This window comes from Protopterus annectens, chromosome 3.part1, assembly GCF_019279795.1.
Source record: "Protopterus annectens isolate FY-2018-M chromosome 3.part1, PAN1.0, whole genome shotgun sequence".
Classification (NCBI taxonomy): domain Eukaryota; kingdom Metazoa; phylum Chordata; order Ceratodontiformes; family Protopteridae; genus Protopterus; species Protopterus annectens.
In genome coordinates, this window is record NC_056732.1 from 83,213,462 (window position 1) to 83,234,092 (window position 20,631).

Below are 20,631 nucleotides of genomic sequence, written 5' to 3' on the forward strand. Positions count from 1 at the left end.
AGGCTGGGTTTGTGAGTGCCTTGCAGGTCAGGCATAGGTTACCCCTGTATTTTCTTTGTGAGGAGCCTCTGAGGTCGTTCCAGCTGCTGTAAGTCAATTATAATGCAAATGGAGCACTGTACAAGATTATTGGTCTAATGAGGGCCTTCTACAGTGAGACTATAATCTCCTTGGATTTGGATGCCATATCTTTACTTATAAGTTGTGCCACATAAAAGGATTTCATCACCACTGTGAAAAATACCCCTCAACTTTTCAGATTTTTGCAGAATATCCAGATTTTTGCCTCATCATTTTGGAATATTCCTCATAACATTTTGGATTTCTGGCAAATCCCTGCCAAATCGTTGCGGACTTAATTCAGAAAAATGACAGACATTTGAGTTTCAGACTTCACAACATTCAAAAAATTCACGTTAATGAAAAACCTGTTATTTTATCAATCTTTTAAGTTTGTAAGAGTAATATTTAAAAATTGTTCCTATTTTTGGGCCTTTGTCTCCCCATTTTTATGAATTTGTCCAGATTTCTTGCTTTAAGAAGTTGGGAGGTATGCTCTGGACACTTGGTGGACAAAGTTTAGGCTACTATCTATCTGTATATCTTGATCTCTCATCTCTGAGTCTAATCTAAGGAATGTGCTATTCATGCTGTAATTTGCAGGGGTATTTGACTTTCCAAAGGGTATGATAATGCATTTGTTTGCATTTAGTTTCAGGCCATGGTTCTGGCACTAATCATTTGTCTGATCTAGACCATCCTGAAGGATATCTACTTAATTGGGGGATTCAATTCTACTTAATTGGGGGATTCAATAATTGCCCCCCCCCCCAGTTTGTGGTCTTTGGTAAACTTTGTTATCCAGAGGCCTTCCACATTTGCCTTGACTTCAGAAAAGTGTATTCTTAACAGGAGTGGTCCCAGTACTGAGCCCTGTGGCACTCCACTAGTAACTAGCCTCTTGCTGGATCTGGATTCACCGACTTTAACCACATGTGTCCTGTCTGTGAGGCAATTGGCTATCCATCTGGTGACATAGGGATTTATGCCCAGTTTTCTGAGTTTATTTATAATACCTGAGTGGGGAATTGTATCAAATGCCTCAGACAGGTCAAGGTAGGTGGTGTGAACTGTTTTACCCTCTTCTATGGCCTTAGTGACTTTCTCAAACAAATCCACCAGATTCATTAGGCATGACCTGCTCTTGACAAAGCCAAATTGGCCTGGGTTCAGTGTTTGGAGGTCTCCTATGCTATTATTTATCAGGTTCATGATTATTCTTTCCATGGCCTTCATATAAGACTAGTCAAACTTATGGGTCTGTAATTTCCCGGGTCAGTAGATGGTCCCCCTTTATGCAGAGGGATAATTGTTGCTGTCCTCCACTCTATCGGGACAAAGCCATTCCAAAGGCTGTGGTTAAATAAAGATCCTAATGGGCTTGATATGTCCTGATTTAAGCTGTTTAAGAGGCAACTTGGTATATTGTCAGGGCCCATTGAAACTGTGTTTTTAGCTTTAGAGAGCACAATGGCAACTTGTTCTTTGGTGATAATTGGCGGTGGAGATGTTTCCTGAATCTTAAAATGAACTAAGGTAGTTTTCTTTATTTGTAGCAGGGCATTCACACACTTTATACACAACAGTTTCTTTTGCTATAGGGAATTGTACTCCCTGGGTCAAAGCTGATAGCAGTCAGAATGCAGTAGTCCAGGAAAAAATATTAAACAGGCATTTCTAAGAGCAGTACAATGCATTTGTGATTGGACAGTTTATTTTCATAGGATCATAGGAGATTACTAGGCTAATGGCCCTGGAGCCCTTACAAGCCTAGCTCAGAGTTTATCCCCAAAAAAGAAACCTCAATCAGCACCTGTTGCCCCTGTCAGTGAGGGACACAGGTGGAATCCCTGGGACAGATTTGTGGTTTCCCATCCAAGGCTGCATTTGAAGAGTGTCATTGACATACTTTGTTTGACGTGCATGGGGAGTTTCTTCCAGAGACAGGACAGTCAATGGGAGACAAACCATGCAGGTTTCTTTAATGTCACATATTAGATTTATGCCTTTTGATTGGGTAATGCACAAGGAGTTAGAATTATGGATATGGAGCATCTCTAGTAGAGCAGGGTCTGAGATTGCCTTGTAGGTGAGACACAGATCACTTCTGAGCAATCTGTATGATACCGAGTAGCGTGATAGTGATTTGAGCCTGTCCACATATGACAGGTGTTGGAGGGCATAGGTTCTCTTTGTGAGGTATTTCTGTGGCCTTTCCAGTTGGTGCAGGTGTTTGTAGAGGTACATATGGAACAGGGCATTGTACTCAATTATTGGCCTAATGAGGAAGGAGTACAGAGAGGTAATAGCCTCCTTTTTTCTGGATGCATTCCCTTTACTTTTGAGATGAACCAAGACCACTGCCGCTACATGGTAGTTAAATGTGAGATTGTTGTCAACCTGTGTACCCAGGTCTCTCACCACAGGTTGTGTGCTTAGGGGGTTGCCATTAATGTGGTAATCAGTAGGGGCCATGTTTTTGATGAATGGTATACTTAAGGCCATGACTTTGGCACCAGTTATTTGTTGCTGTGAGATCTGCTTGAAGTATGTTAACATCATTATGGGAGTAAATGAGAGCACCCAACTTACAGTCATCCACAAACTTGGTCAGCAAAAGGCCTTTTCTCTTTGCCTGGACCTCTGAGAAGTAGATGCCAAACAAAAGGGGTCCCAGGAGAGATCCGTGGGGGACAACACTAGTGACAGGTCTGCTGTCAGAGGTGGTGGCACCTGTTTTGACCTTGTGGGTCATATCGGTGAGCCAGTTGGTCATCCACCTGATGAGATATGGATTTACACCAAGTTGTGTCAATTTTTCGATTATGCCCGAGTGAGGGATTGTGTCAAAGGCTTTGGCCAAGTCAAGGTAAGCTGTATGTACTAACTTTCCCTCATCCAGTGCCTTGATGACAGTCTCAAAAAACTCAACCAGGTACAACAGGCAAGATTTGCCCTTGATGAATCCGAACTGGGTGGGGTCAAGTGCTTGGAGATTGCCTATATCCTTGTTTATGAGGTCCATATTAATACGCTCCATGGGCTTAAAGATCAGACTTGACAAGCTAATGGGGCAATAGTTTCCAGGGTAACTAGTGGCACCACCTTTGTGCAAAAGGATAACAATGCCAGTTCTCCACTCTGCTGGAATGAAGCCTGTACTTAGATATGGTTGGATAAGGTGCTCAATGGTGAGGCTAGTTCTTGCTGGAGATGTTGCAGAATACAGCATGAGAACACTATCAGGTCCCATGGAATCTGCTTTCTTTGCTTTGGATAGGGCCTTTAACACTTCATCTATGCAGAATTTTATATTTTGACAATGGAAACTTCGTCACCAGGTATGGTTCAGTAGTATAGGACTTAAACAGGTGTACTGAGAGCTGAACACTACCACTGTTATTATTATATTTTAAATGAAACTTTTGGTTAAAAAGTATAGGGTTTGGTCTTTTTTCTCTGAGGTTTAAACATTTTACTTTGGCATTAAAAGTATAGACTGGTCGCAAGCTAGGGCTCACAATTATGGGACTTGAAGTTGGGAGTTGCGGACTTTTGTTTGTATTAGTACCATTGTTATATATCAGATGTGTGTGCAGGGTATGGAAGCATTTTCTGTTTCGTAGTTACTGGAATTTGAATAATAATAACAATAGCAATACTAATAATATTAATAGTAATAATAGTAATAGTAATAATAGTAATAGTAATAATAGTAATAGTAATAATAACAATCCTATAAAACAGTGCTGGAAACTGTTTTTGTATTCAGTGCATAACAACAGTAGAAACACTTATGTGAGAAGGCCATTGATAAATGTGAAAGAAAGGCTAACTATAGTATTTATAAAGACACACAATGTGAAGTATAAAAAAATGGAAGGCAATGAATTGCAGTACAGAGAGGGGGGAAAGCAGAGAGAGAGAAAGAACAATATATTTGTTTCTACTTTCATAACAGAAACATGGTACAGGAAGAACCATAACCATAGCATAAACATGATGACACAAATCATTCAATATAAGAGAATAGTTCTAAACAATATATGAAATCAGTTAGCACTTGGGAGAGGATGGAAACTGGGAGTGATAACACAATCCACACAAGGGGTCATACACAGAACGACCTCCACACAGGGAAAGAAAAATAAAAAATAAAAAATAAATAAATACAAAAAAAATTAAGCCGTCCTAAGGATGGAAGAGCACAGGTAGCACCACTGATGTGATGAGTTGCAGCAGCCATGGAATTTTAAAATGCAAGATGATGACCAGACCATAAAAACAATGAGATTAAAAATTGGTCTTGGGAGGTAATTTAATCTAAGGCACCAGAGATTTTGTTTTAATAAACTACCATGTGCATTTCAATGGCAATGCACATTCCAAATGCTAAATGTGTACTAGGGACATTGGTGGAGCCTGTGATGGACACTGAGGTGCAAACTGTCTGTCATGCCCTGAAGTGGCTGACTGCTCATCTTGTACTTCTGCGGGAGCTTCTTTAACAGTACATCACCACAGTAGTCAGGAAATCCTTCTACGTGGCACACCTCATCACAAAAGGGTTCTCCTCTAGAAAAAAAGGAGGTCATTGTTCCTCTCTACTCATCCCTCATCAGACCCATTATACAGTACAATGCCCCATTTGGCATGTATCTCACAAGACACCTACAACAATTGGAAAGGCCACAGAAATACCTCACTAAGAGGATTACCAGCCAAAAACAGATGCCATACACAGACCATCTCAAAAAACTCCAGCTCTACTCAGTTGCATATCGCCTTCTCAGAGGTGATCGTTGCCTCACATACAAAGCTATGTCAAACCCAGAGCTGTTGGACATGCTCCACTTAAAGAAATCCCGATCTCTCCAAACCACATGCTACAGGGACCTAAACCTTGTCACCACAATAAACAGAACATGCTGGAGGGATTGATTCCTGTCCCAGAGACTTCCCATACTCTGGAAAAAACTACGCATTCATGTCAAGCAAAGCTCCTCATTGGCCCTCTTTAAGAAAAACCTTAACGACTGGACAGTGGCACAGGAAAATAATTTTATTGAGTGGCGAAAACCAGGGAACCTTTTTGGCTAGGCTTATATAGGCCCTAGGGCTGATAGCCTAGTACCTACCTATGAACCTATGTGGGTGACCCTTCCCCCTGTAGTGTTATGGACAGTCTGTCTGTGTCATTGGATCATACTACTTGCATGTTGCCATCATCATCATTCTCATCTTCCGCAGCTGCCTTGCTGACATCAACCCATGTGCTATTTTGTTATACTAGGTCCATCACCCTGGAACCTATGACATCAGGATTACATAGATCATCATATTCTGTCCTCACACATATGCCCCATAACTCTTTTTGGCATGCACATTAAAAAAAACATTTGTAGCAAGCTTTGACAGACATAACTAGTCATGCAGAGCAGAGTTGCTGGGAAAGACTGATATAAAGGTGGAGCTTCATTAATCCTTCCTTTCATGTGCACAGGAGTGTGCCATGCTGTACTGCAATGCTGTTACCCTGGTTCATCACTGAGTAACACACACGTGGTTGGAGCCAGACCAGATCCCATTTCTGAGCCACACACCTGGTATGATGTCTCGTCCCTCTGGCTGACTTGTGAAGCACTTTTACATTGTGATCTAGCTCACCATGGTAGATCTCCCTGACAAAATATCACATTTGTTTTCCTTTGCACAAATTATCATATTAGTAAACCTTTGTCATTCTTATTGCAGAAAACTTTTATGGTTGTCCAGAATATTCATGTCCTACATCATTCACTGCTGAATCTGGTTCCAGTGCTGTTAGTTTGTGGCAGCTCTGCCCTGGAGGCTCACTTTATCTCTGTGGATGCCTGTAGTCACTGTTTGTTTACCTGGGCAATTAATTTTTCCAACAAAAAGAGCAACAGCATGGTGGTTAACTTGGCCACAAGTAAAACAGCAGTCCAAAACAAAACAAAACTCAGGCTGAGAAACATCTCAAAAATCCACAGTTTATTAAAAAAAACATAAAAAAACTCAAAGATTTTGGGCATAACCCTTCTTCAGAGTAATATTAACAATCAGTCACATCAATCTTATTTAAATACCTTAAGTTAAAATCATGTGACGCAACTTACTACTAAGTCATATGACCAATTAATAGCATATAAACTACATGCAAAGAAATGTAATACAGCTTATAAATTATTCACATGAAATCATATATAACATGATCCACTTATTATTCATCATGCATTTGTTTCTTAAAAAACACAGGCTTCAAACTAACAGTAGTATTAATCCATGGATATCTATCTGCAGCCAGTATCAATATCCAGTCATATTCCCTTATTTATAAAGCATTATTATTATTATTGCCTCCTCTAGGATTCTTTGTATTGAAGGTTGGGAAAAAATATTTTCCAAAGACAGGCTTCACTTTAGTTACACAAAAAGCAATATACTATGATTTAGAATTGATTGACATGTAAAACATTTTTTGGAAAGAATCATTGTTCTGCCTCTGTTGAATTAATCAACATAGAGGTTATGTGGAAGAGTATGTTAGTTTGGACACTACTGCCTGCCTCTGTCTATCAGAGACACAGGGGTCAGACTGGGGGATGAATATCTGATTTCCAAAGCATTCGTAAAGATTATGCTTAAATAGAGTTAGGAATAGACTCTGCTTCACATGGATGGTTAGCCTGTTCCAGAGCATGGGTTCCTCTGAGACACATACCTGTCAAGCCAACATGTCCTATTTATGTTGCAAGCAAAATTTAAATATTTTGATCTAGTGGTTCTGATACTGTTCATTTTTGTGGATGTACAAAAGGCCCATCAGAGCTGGAGTCATGGGTGCCTTCTCTTCCAGGCATAGATCACCTCTTGGTAGCCTGTAGGATACAGAGTATAGAGAGAGGGATTTAATGCAGTCCATATAGGGCAATGTGTTTTTATCCTGGATTCTCCTGGTAAGGAACCTTTGTGGGCATGTCAACTGTTGTATCTGTTTGGTCAGTTATATGCCGAAGGGGGCATTATGCTCAATAATGGGTCTGATAAGTGCTAAATTAAGTAACACTGTGATTTTCTCAGACCTAGGTGCCATGACCTTACTTACAAGCTTGGTGACATAGAATGATTTTCATACTACCTTGGCTACATGTTGGTCAAAGGCAATCATCCACTTCTTTGCTCAAACAATAAATAGGTCCAGGGTAGAAACTTTGCTATTCACAGAGAATATTGATTTGCAGTAATCACTGGAAACTGGGTATGATCTTCCAAACCAGCTTTGGTACCTCCATATGATGAGGGCTGTCACACCTTAGGCTAGACATTTCTTTTTTGGGAGAGGGGAGAGTCTCTACATTTATAAAACAAACTACTCATTATGTATCGATTCAAAATTATTAGGATGACAAGAGTTTTATTTTCTTGTTAACTCCCCACAGCTGACCATCAGCCACCACCATCTTTTCCTCTCATTCACCAGGTCTACTGAACCTGCCTTAGCTTTATCCAGAATCTACCTACCTCACATCCAGGGCTGGTGAAAAAAGTGAGGACACTGGTGCAACAACATATTGCTGGCGGGGATATGTCATGACCCCCACCCCCACATCAGCCTTGCAAGCTCTACTATGGCTGCTGTGGGGGGGAGGAGAACACATTCCTTGCAGTGTGTGGTTTAACTGGCTCTTCAGGGTTTTTGTTATTGCAGTGGTCCAGGCTGACTCCCTATACCCACGATAGGTGAGCCAGCATCCACCCTTCTCTGGTACCTTCAGCACCCATGCTCTTAGCCAAATGCAGGTTTGTCTGGGGAGCCATCAGGGCTTTATTGCTCTGTGCTATGTGGCATTCTTAGGTTCATAGGTTCATAGGTTCATACTAGGCTATCTGCCCTGGGGCATTTATAAGCCTAGCCCGATTGTGTTTGGCTTATGCCACCCCTTGATTTGAGTATACTGTGCCCTTTTTAAAGTTTAGTTTACTGTGCCTCTGTCTAATAGTGACACGGAAGTAATCCCTGGGACAAACCTATGATTCCCCCATCCACTCATCAAGATTCTTCTTGAAGAGAGTCAGTGAGGTGCTCTGCCTAACATGAATTGGAATTCTGTTCCAGAGCGAAGGGAGCCTCTGGGTTATGAATCTGTCCCTCCAGCATGTTCTATTTATTTCTGTGCTGAGGTTCAAGTCCCTTGAGTGCGTGACTCTAAGGGATTTAGATTTACTGAGGTGGAGCATGTCCATTAATTCTGGGTTGGACATAGCTTTATACGTCAGGCATAGATTGCCTCGAAGTAGGTGGTATGCAACTGAGTAGAGATGGAGTTTTTTTAACCGAGCAGCATATGGCATCTGTTTGAGTCCCTTGATCCTCCTGGTGAGGTACTTTTGGGGTCTTTCTAATTGCTGCAGGTGTCGGGTAAGGTACAGCCCAAAGAGGGCATTGTATTCTATGATGGGCCTGATGAGGGATGAATAAAGGGGCACGATTACCTCTCTTGATCTAGATGTGAATCCTTTCATGATGAGGTGGGCTATGTAGAAGGTCTTTCTAACCACTTTGGCAATGTGGTTGTCAAAGGAGAGATTGCTATCAACTTGGGTCCCCAGAGCCCTAATTACTTTCTCTGTACTTAATGGGTTACCACCTATGTGGTAATTTGTGGGCACATTGTTTTTGCCAAAGGGTATGACTATACACTTTTTGGCATTTAGCTTTAGACCATGGCTCTGGCACCAGTTATCCGTCTCTGCGAGACCTTTTTGAAGGATGTTTGTGTCAGCTGGAGAGTCAATTATGGTGCCCAGTTTGTAGTCATCTGCGAACTTGGTGAGCCATAGTCCTCCCACGTTGGCCTGTACCTCAGAAAAGTAAATACTGAACAAGAGTGATCCCAGGACAGAACCTTGTGGGATGCCACTTGTGACCAGTTTCGAGTCTGACATGGCTCCAGAAACTCTGACTCTGTGGGTTCTGTCTTTGAGCCAGTCTGTGACCCATCTTGTGACATAGGTGTTTATATTTAGGCTGGATAGCTTATCTATGATGCCCGAGTGGGGTATTGTGTCAAATGCCTTTGTGAGGACCAGATAGGCTGTGTGGACTACCTTCCCTTCATCTATGGCCTTGGTGACTGTTTCGAAGAAGTCGACCAGGTTCAAAAGGCAGGATCTGCCCTTGACGAAGCCAAATTGTATAGGATCTAGTGTCTGTAGGTCCCCAATGTCTTTGTTTATGAGTTCCATGATAATCCTCTCCATAGCCTTGCAGACTAGGCTAGTCAGGCTTATGGGGCAATAGTTTCCAGGGTCTGCAGAGGCGCCACCTTTGTGGAGTGGGACCACTGTTGCTGTACACCATATCCTGTAGTGAGGCTGAGATTGTACAGCAGTTTTACTTGAGGGATTAGTTCTTCATGGAGTTCATGTAGGACGCAACCCGGGATGCCATCTGGTCCCATGGAAGCAGTGTTTTTTTTGCTTTGGAGAGTGCGGCCTTCACCTGAGCATCAGAGATGTTTGGGAGGCTGCACTCTGCCGGGATAGATACTTGCTCTTTTGGGGGGGGGGGGAGTTTGCACTGAACCTGTCTGCCAGGATATTGGCGATGTCTGTGGGTTCAGTGTATTTTTTGTCGTTTAGAATCAACTCAGAACAAATCTGGGAGTTGCATCCCAGGTTCCTAACATAACTGAAAAAAGCCTTATGATTGTCTTTAGTTTCCTGTGCAATTTTTCTCTCGAAGCTGGCCTTGAGGATTTTATGAGGGATTGTAATTTTTTGCTAGTACTGATCAGAGATGCCTTCCCTTTTAGGGATTTTGCTCCATCATGTTGTAGCTTCCTCCTTCTGTTGTACAGTTTATTTATGGCTGGGGTCCACCAGACTGGACGCCTGCCTTTGGATGATTGGGTCTTGATCATGTTTGGGATAGCATGATCCATGCATTCCTGGAGATGTCCGTAGAATGCGTTTATATAGGATTCTGCAGTTTGGGCCGTAGTTTCCACTGGCCCTGGGGCCTTGAAGGATTCCACTTTGGTTTTGAGAAGTGTGAAGTTCGCTTTTGAGAAGTTTTTCACTGTGGTTTTCTGGGCTGGGGGTGGGGTCGGGATGTGGATATCCAGGGAACTGCTGGGATGCATGGCTAGGCTTAAAAAAGCCTTGGGGTTGTTAATTTAGTAAACGCTTATGAACCTTTGAACCAAAGTTTATCAACTGAGGAGAAAAAGCAAATACAGCCCCTCTTCTGGGAGGATTTAAATTTTCCCACTGTCATGTAGGATTTGTAGTCATCTTCTTACAAGCACCAGGATGACCCTTGAGAACTATGTTTTATTAATATGGCATACGTGAATTGCCCATAATCTGACTGATAACATCATTCCTCCTTCAGATAAGCAGGTAAGCAATTTGCATCCACTTAGCTCTTCTGACCATGTTTGCCTTAATTACATTCTTCAGGTTACTCTAATGAAATATATTTCAAAGATCAGACGAGAGCTATCTATAACTACATTGATAAAGAAGCAAACACTTGGGATTGCTTAGATGATTTTGACTCAGTAGACATTAATAAGACTTGGTCTGAATTTTATTGTAAATTAAGTTGTATTCTATTTTGATCAGTTTTCAAACATGAGTAAACAGGTGAGCTTTAATTGTTTTATGTAACTGGATGAAAGGGATTTACACAGAAAATAAGACATTAGTGGAGTGTATTTAGAAGGTTTCCTACTGGTTTAAATTTTTGCAGGTTAAGTCCGTTGCTGCTAGTTTGAAAAGACATATGAAGCATTGGAAAGGAAGCCACAAAGAGCCCAGTGTATCTCCTAGCATTTACTCATATTGTGCTATATCAAGCAAAGGCTAGTCGTAAATGACCAAACAGTATGTAACTATGTGGAAACACTAGAGAATCTCGACATACTGAAATGTAAAATTTCAATACTTCGAGACTGAATACAAGAAAGTGCAGTTACACGAAACTGCACTTTGACTGTGGAAATGTTGAATCCGCTATCGTGGTGTCACGTTCATGATGTGCGGTGCGGTTTGTGGATTTATCTGGGGTTTTAGGTAAGTGGTGTTTGTGTAAGGGTATTGGCTAGGGATGTTAGCGTGTGTGAGTGTGTGTAGTGGTGTTTTTTTGTGTGTTTGTGTGTTTAGTGCGACATTGGAGTTAGTATATATAAGTAGGGGGGTGGGGGTGCATGGGGGCTTGCCCCCCAGCTTATAGGTAGGGTAGGTGTGTGTGTGTGTGTGTGTGTGTGTGTGTGTGTGTGTGTGTGTGTGTGTGGGTTGTTTTGTTTGTTTTAGTGTAGTTAGGTAGGTGCGTGTGTGTGTGTGTGTGTGTGTGTGTGTGTGTGTGTGTGTGTGTGTGTGTGTGTGTGTGTGTGTGTGTGTGTGTGTGTGTGTGTGTGGGTGTGTGTGTGTGTGTGTGTGTGTGTGTGTGTGTGTGTGTGTGTGTGTGTGTGTGTGTGTGTGCGTGTGTATATGGTCGCGATTGTGCTATTCGGGATTTTGGGTATTCGTGTATGTGGGTGTTTGACTATTCAGTTTTGAAATACTGAAATTCGACATTTCAGTATTTCGAGATTGTCTAGTGAACACGACTATGTAGCCCTGGAACAGGTATTTAATGACTTTATTCTTAAATCATATCATCAATAATTTATTTCAGTTATTATTGAGCAAATATTCTTTCCAAGTACATATCTCAATTTGGTTCTTACTTCATTAAGTAAGATGAAAGCAACTAGAAATATAGGACCTGGTAAACCCCCTGGTATTTATTTATTTATTTATTTTTATTGATTTTATTGTACCTGCTTCAGAGGTATCAAACTATTCCTACCTTCTGAAAATAAGGTTCCATTATGCCTGCACATAAGGATGACAAAAGGACTTAGTTACCAGCTTCAGGTCTGATAGTTTAACTTTATCAATATGAAACTTCTCATAGAGCATTCCTCTGTTGCATTTATTTAAATTTCTAGGCCATAACTTACCTACACATGGCTTTACAACACAACATGCTCTTTTTAAACAATCTGTCAGCTTCTCTTCTAAAGTAGATAATGACAAGGATTTAGGTTTACCAACAGATATTGTGTTGTTGTAAGTAACTAAAGTATCTGATACCATTCTTCATTTCAGCATTCTGAATGGTGTCAAAAATTGCATACTTATCCGTATAACGTGTTTTACAAATGTAAATAGCTTCAAGACAGAATTCATTCTATTCAGATTGAAAACAAACACTTTCTTTTGTATTTAGTACATGTAAGATAGTCCAAGAATGCTTTTGGGATGTTCTCAACATCTTTTCTCAAGAATCAGGGACAAAGCCAGAATGAATGGAGAAACAAAGGGCCACAATCAAGGGTATTTGAAATGTTACTCACTAATAACTCACTTAAGTAAGTTAAAAGACCAAGTAGTTGTGCATCAATATGCATTTTCCAAACAATATGACGTATGAAATGCTAATGTCTGGTGTCACTGACCGACCAAAATTCTTTGTGTTTTACCGGAAAATAAAATATTTTATAAAGGAGAGGGTAAAAGTATGAAGCAAGATCAGGAATAGTCTGCAATACCAGGGACAGCAGAGAGTTATGGTTCTCAGATGTGGGACTGTAAAATGCATTGGCAAAATTCAATGGCAGCCATAAAAGTGGCAACGTGCTTTACAGTTTGGAAGATACAACTGCTCTCCAGGTCTGTTGAGATAAGCCTTGGACAGGGACAAGTGACTGGTATTTTTACCACTAATGAATGCATCTTGGGGAATCTCCATTACCCTTATACTTTAATAACACCAGGTCAGTTTGATTATCAATTAGACTCAGGGACCATTCTAAATAATAAATTGAACTTTACCAGCAATGATCTTGTCATTAAAATATGTTGCTTTTGTGTTATGATGAATATCTTGAGCACAGATTCCTCTCTGAAAGCTTCTGTAATTTTTTTTTTTTTTTTAAATATCTAGTAAGGTCACTCACTGAGTGCAATACTTCCTTCCTTCAGTCTTTATTTAAATTTCTATCTTAAGTGTTTTGAAAACCTATACACCAAAGCATTTCTTGATTAAAATCATTGACATATACAAACAGACTATAGCATTTAAGTGACCACTCTGTCTACTTTTGAATATATAGGGTGATTTGTTAAACACACATAAGGGTCTATATTATATGTTCGAAGTTTCAAAACTTCGACCCTCATATAATCAAACCTATATGAGCGAAGTTTTAAAACTTTGAGCATGTAATAAAAAAAAAAAAAAAAAAAAAAGAAACGAAAAGAAAAGAAAACAAACTTACCTGAATGCTGTAAGCAGAGAGGCAAGCCTCCCTGCACCACCCATGTGAGGCTCCCCTGCTTACAGCATTCAAGTAAGTTTCTTTTCTTTTTTTTCTTTTTTTTTTTTATTACATGTTCGAAGTTTTAAAACTTCACTTGTATAAATTTGATTATATGAGGTTCAACATTTTGAAACTTCTAACATATAATATAGACCCACACATAAGACTGAAAGTAATGAAATAAGACAAAAGTGATTCATTTAAATTTTTATTACAACAAATGGAGGTAAACAATGATCAGTGTTCAGGCTTTCTGTAAGATAAAGAAATGTACATGTAAAAATCATGTACAATTGACTGAACTCTGGAATGCCCTCTGATATCTACTGGGTCCTCACTTTCAGAATTTAAAATGCTATTGGATTATCTAGTAAAAGACTTTTTGGCTATATACTGTCTCAGGATCCAAGATCTTTCAAAGCTTTCTACTGATGATTTGAACTTGGAATTCTACTACATTTTAACACTGTAACATTGATAAAAAAGAAGGTACACAGCAATTTGAATTCTATGCAAAAATAGTAATACAAAAAAAGGATCAACATAAACAGCAGATAAGAAGGGAGAAGAGCAACAGATAAGGACATAGATCACCACGACTAATCAAGCAGCAAAATAAAGCAACAACTAGACCACAGACCCAAAGTAACAGACAAGGATACTGACCCTGAGGTAATCATATCCGATTATCTAATGGTTAGGTAGCAATACAAAAGGGCAGCCACGGTGGTGCAGCGGTTAGCATTGCCACCTCACAGTAAGAGGTTCTCCGGTTTGATCCTCGGCTGGGGTGCCTTCTGTGCAGAGTCTGCATGTCCTCCCTGTGGTCGCGTGGGTTTCCTCCAGGTGCTCCGGTTTCCTCCCACATCCCAAAGACATAGGTGGATTGGACACTCTAAATTGGCCCTAGGTGTGAGTGCGTGCGTGTGTGAACTCGACACCGTAAAAAACTCCACTGCCAATTATGAGCGGACAAGTGATCCGCTGTGGCGACCCCTCACTGGGAAAAAGCCAGAAGAAGAAGGTAGCAATACAAAAGAAATGCAGAAAACAATAGTGAAATGAGAAACCATAATTGACATAAAACTAGTATTCTGTTACACAGGCAATTGTTATGACACCATAAGTGATAATTTGCTCATTTCTAGACCTCGTCATCTGAATTTTGCAGAACTGATAATGACAGTTCAGAGAAGGACAAGGAAATTGATACATGGCCTGTATGACAAACCACACAAACTAAGAATATAAGAACTTAATACAAGTAGTCTTAAATAAAAAAGACAGAGGACAGACTATTAGAACTTTCATGTCCCTGAAGAGCATCAGTAAGGACCAATTGTCTACAATCTTTCAAAAAGGACAAGAAGGACAATGGTTGAAGATGGACATCTCAGGAAAGATATAAAATAGCAGTATTTCACAGAAAGGGTAGTGGATCATTATAACTGCCTGATCAAAGAAATATTATAGTCATAATAATGCAAGTTACAAACAAAACCCAAGTCTTATAAAATGAAAGAAACAAAGCAGATGTTTAAATAAGTAGTTAAGTAGTTTATCCAGCTTATCCAGTAGTTAGGGCAATATTTGAATTAAGATGATCATGAGTCATCAGCTTATCCCATAGGTATGGAAGTATTCACAGGAGGTGGACCAAATGTTTTTCAGATACCAACTAAATAATATGTGTCCATGCGTGAGTCTTGTTTCCCATTATAAACTTAGTGTTCACTATGAAGTATAGACCATAGTGTTACAGGACGAATTGCTACAGCCCTACAGTCTTTGTGATTTTGCTGATGGACAATTGAGAATGGAAAACATAGTCAACTCCCTAAACCCATGTAATACATCAAAAACACACAAAAATGAACCAGCAAGGTACATTAATATGCAAGCAAGGCAACAATATGGTCACCTCATGGAACAGTGGTTTACTGACATCTCCATTGCTCATGTCATTAAATGATATTATTCAGAATGTGAGTTGAGAACAGTGGTCTTTGAAAATGTACTTTAAAACACATTGATGAATCAAATTTAAATATCATGCTATGTGGCTTAAATGCTCAGCACAGCACCTGACCTGTGGAAAAGAAATATGATTGGGTTAAGCAAAGACAGAAAGACAATAATAACATTATATCTACTATCAGAGTTAAATCCTTTTACTTACCTTCTTCTTCAAAAACAGTTTGACCAGTGAATACTTTGTCTCCCACTATTATCTTGTCAGGTTGCAAATAAGGTCCATCTACTTTATTATCTTTGCAAAGTTTAGTCAGTATTTCCAGGGGCTTGGTTGCATCACGCCAAGCATTGTAGCCTTCACTAAAAAGATTACAAAAATACAGATAAAAACCTTAAACATACAGCATTACCTTATACTATAGCGTTCCCCTCAAATATGTACAGGTAATTTTTTTTTTTTTCTAACTCTTTTTACTTATTTTCAATGCAAACAGAAATGACACAAATGCATATCTAGTAATAGTTATTTGATCATAGTTACATACTGTTATATCCATATAAAAAGTACACAGAAATCTTTGAGTAGTACCGCAGACCTAACGGTATCCTAAGCTAGCCTACAGCAGTATAAATTAAATTGCATGTTCTAAGCTGTGCACTCTAATTTGCATCTCTACCAACAGGAACATCTCAGAAGAATTTATTTCTGTTAAGGCACAGTTTGCATGACTGACTCCGACAGCTCCAATTAACTCCCTATAACCAGATGTTGCAGTAGTTTCTGTTACTAGTCAATGGCACTGTTACTCAACTCAGCCTTTTTAAGTATACCTTCCTTTACTCACCCACATTCACAATATCCAGACACGCTCCCGCTATTAACACACATTGCCCATCCCCGCATGCTCTCCATATTCACTAAGAAGCCTTCCTGGGCTGGTGTCCTGCTGTTATTTAATCTGCTCTCCAGGAGTTTCACTCTACCTTAACTCATTCCCCTGCACATTTCTGAATCCATGTTCCTATGTTCCCCAATCTGTTGACCATCTCTCAGCTGCTAATTCTCTGGCTCTTCTCAAATTCCACTGTGGCTTTACATACCCTGCCTGAATAAATTGCCTCTCATATCCTTCTCATCTATTGAACTTCCCATAGCTTTCTGTTTCATTTTTAATCCAAACTATTATATTTTGCAGCTTTCTCTGTCTACCCTGTGCATCTGTTGCACCAAACCGTAAACAAATGTAAGTCCCAAATCTATTCCACTCACAAATGTACCTCTCTATTGTATAGAACTTTGCAGAATGTCCACATTTTAGCCTCATCCTTTTGGTCTAAACCTTGTAAAATGTGTAGTTTTCTATCAAATCATTGAGAATTACAATCACTAAATACTGACAGACATTTGAGTTTCAGACGTTACACCCTTCAAAAAATGACTGATAATGCAAAATCTGTTATGCTAGCAACTTTCTAAGTTTATAGGCATAAATTTTAAAATCTGTCCCTATTTTTGGGGCCTTTGTCCTCACATTATTTTTGGTTTTGTCCTTTATTCGTTCACCAAAAAATTGAGAGATAAACTCACAAACCTTTAATCAGATCCTTTGCAGTTACTGCCACAGGTCTGCCACCTCTTGACATACCCAACACACACGCAAGGTGGTCCAACTCCTTGATTGCTACACTTCAAATAATTTTTTGTTCCTACTCCTTGACATAACAAAGTATCTGCTGAGAATATGCCTAAGCATATCCCACACTGGGCACGTCCCACAGAACTCATAGTCTGTTTCAATCATTTCCTCCCAGATGTTTCTGCCTATATTCTGTTCTTCCTTTGGTCAGTTGCTACACAACAAACCCAGTAGCAATAGACAGTATGTGTTTTAAATATAGTGTGTAATATTTTCAAAACATCTGAAAATGTTCTTTTGCAATTAGTGCACTGCATGATATGCTACAATCGTCACTGACTCCCTCACTAAAGAAGTGCTGATGTGGTTACAGCATTTTGATAAGTTTATTAGATTATGAGGCAGAACAGCAATGTAGAAAATTGCTAAACCAAAGGGTTTTGGCCTGCACTCCATGTCTGCTTGCATTATTGCATGTCAGAATGCAAAATTTAAACTGTGCGTTCTTTTGTTTGCACAGGAAAAGCAACTAGTCTCAGGAGTGGCCATCTGTAGTTAAAAACATCAAGTAATCATTAAAATACTTGACACAGCTTACACAGAAATAACTTCCAGGACTGCTACAAGTAAAGACAGAAACAAGCTGTCCCATTGAATGCTAAATGAGAAATGGCACAGAAAATAAATAGATTCTGACTGCAGATTGATCATGGATTGGAAGCTGAGAAAACACTGCATGCAATAATTTACACTAGATGTTATAAAATCTCACATGCTATTTACTGAATTATAAACCTTAAAGAAATACCACTTTCTGTATATCATTATAGCTGAAGGCTCACACATGATGTATGTAATGAATCTTCTCTTTACAAATCACCACCATTAACTTTTAAAATGTATTGGTCTATGTACTTTCTTTTCTATATGAAGAGCTCCAGCTGAGATGAGATTCTTCACTGCACAGTCTGGGACAAAACACTAGCGAACAAATTTAAATAACAATTCTGACAGGACAAAATATCCCCACTGCAATCCAGCCTGACCATACAGAAAGGATAAAAACAGAATGTAAAGTTTTGCAGGAATGCTGTAGTACCCCTCTGTGAATAGGGTGAAGAAATCATGGTGCAGGCAGGACAAGATGTTAAAGATGCAGAACACAAAAAGGCAAAAGTTTAATGGTGTGTCATAGACAAACATATTAACATGCAAAAGAGGGAGAATTATTTAATTTGTCTTTCAAAAGCTGTAGAAGAAGAGTGCATGTGTCAGCATGAAAAAGGGAACAGAGGAGATAAGAAGGAAAAGTAATTAGGGACAAGGGCACAAAGTACTATTTGGTTACAGAAGTAAAACTAAACGTTTTGTGAGTTATGTGTCTTGCAGGGACAGTGATGTTTGGACAGATGACACTGTAGGTACGGTTTAAAAGTATGATAACACGTGGAATGCCTGGCTTTGGGTACTTTGTTCTATAATCTGAACACTACAAATAGAGAGGTGGATTCCCTGCATGACATTTGGGCAGCAAGCATTACCAGGAAATTAGAAAGGGAAGAAAATAAGCTTCTTGCTTGGATGTAGTAGCTGAGGGGATGTGCAGAGAAATATACATTTTACTCTTACAGAAGACAGAGAATGCAAAGCAAAGTGAAAGACTGGGGAGTAGAATTCTAGGCCAGACTATTTTAGGATATTCAGACATGTACAGAGATAGCACTGACAAGAAGAAACACATGAATGAAGAAACCCTAGCCCTGAGTAGCATCCTGCCATCACCCAGAATGATACCACAGTACAAGGACAGAATGATTGACTTCAACAATTGGCTAAGCTTCTGCTGTCATTCTAAGGGGATCCAGTATCTGTCTGCCTGGGATGACATGATCGACAAACCACGATGCTTTGCCAGAGATGACCTGCACCTGTCGTCCTTGGGATTCCAGATACTGGCTAAGGCTCTTGCCACCCCTATAGTGCCTTTTTTAGGCATAGTTCAAATGACAAATTCACCACCGTAACAGGTACAAGCAAGCAAAATATGAGGGTAATGCTACTTAATGCTAGAAGTTTAAACCTCAAAATGCACTCATTTGAGGCATTCCTTAAAATGGAGAACATCGACATCTGTGCAGTGACAGAGACCTGGTACAAGGCTCCAGAGAGCACCCCTGCATTACCAGGCTATAATTCATACCACACCTTTTGGCCACCTAACCTGCACCGAAACACTAAAGGCGGAGGTGTGTCCATATTCATTAAGGATATCCACACCTCCAGGCTAGTTGCTCAGCATAATGCATCCGAGATTATCCAAGTGCAGCTAACTCTGGGCAAGACCGCAATTCAAATTGTAGCTTGCTACAGATCCACCACCATGCCCCAGGATTCCCACTCCTCATTTCTTGATACACTAGAAAATATTAGGGTACAACCTAACACCCTAATAATGGGTGAATTCAACTGCTCCACCATTAACTGGGAAAACTATTCGTACCAACTCTTGTGCTCAATGTTTTCTGGAATTCATAAATTCCAATGCCTTGGATCAACTTATCCACACCCCCACCAGGAGCAGCAATATCCTAGACCTGGTCATTACCAACATGGGCAACCGGTGTTCTACACCAGAGGTCAATTCCTCATTGGTCAGATCCAACCACAAGCAAATCACCCTAGACATCCACATCCCATCCCCAACCCCCATTAGGGAAACCACCATAAAAAATTTCTCCAAAGCCAACTTCACGCTTCTTAAGACAGAAGTGGCAGACTTCATGACACCCATGCTGACAGACAATAGAGGTACAACTGCTTAATAGCATACAAATGCACTTTATAAGCACTTACATGAGTGCATGGATTGTGCAATCAGTAACAGAACCAAGATGCTATCCTCCAAAAAAAGGAAGCCAATCTGGTGGTCTCCTGCCATAAACAAACTCTACAACAGAAGAAAGAAACTATTGCAAAAAAGAATAAAATCCCATGATTGGAGGAACTCCATGTTCAGCCTCAGTAAGAAGCTGAGATCCCTCATAAAACCCTCCAAAGCTAGTTACGAAAACAAAATTGCCACTGATTCTAAAGACAACCACAAAGTATTCTATAGCTATGTCAAGAATCTCAATGGCAACACTTGGAACTGCTCTGAGTTACAGCTCAATGGCACTAACTATACAGAACCAACTGATATTGCCAACATCCTAGCAGATAGGTTCAGTGCTAACTTTACCCCTCTCTCACCCCCTAAAGAGCCCATCTCTATACTGGATGAATGCAAAGTTCCTGTAATCACAGCTACACAGGTAAAAAACACACTCTCCAAAGCCAAGAACACAGCATCCATTGGACCTGACAGCATCCCAGGCTGCGTTCTACATGAACTACAGAATGAACTGGCACCCCACCTAAGTACCATGTTCTATCATAGTCTCACCTCAGGCTTTGTGCCCACTGAATGGTGCACAACAATGGTTATCCCACTCCATAAAAGGGGAGCCACCATGGACCCCAGGAACTACCGCCCCATTAGCCTGATGAGCCTAGTCTGCAAGGCC

General features: G+C 40.1%; 1 protein-coding gene across 2 annotated transcripts in view; it reads right to left on the reverse strand.

Moving 5' to 3' along the window:
• Positions 1–20,631, reverse strand: part of LOC122798011 (fer-1-like protein 6) — a 1,810,759-nt gene that overhangs the window by 251,723 nt on the left and 1,538,405 nt on the right. For both annotated transcript variants that reach the window (XM_044066595.1, XM_044066597.1), the window contains exon 34: positions 15,637–15,791. In XM_044066595.1, coding sequence (XP_043922530.1) covers positions 15,637–15,791 — 155 coding nt within the window. The remainder of the gene's footprint in view (positions 1–15,636; positions 15,792–20,631) is intronic.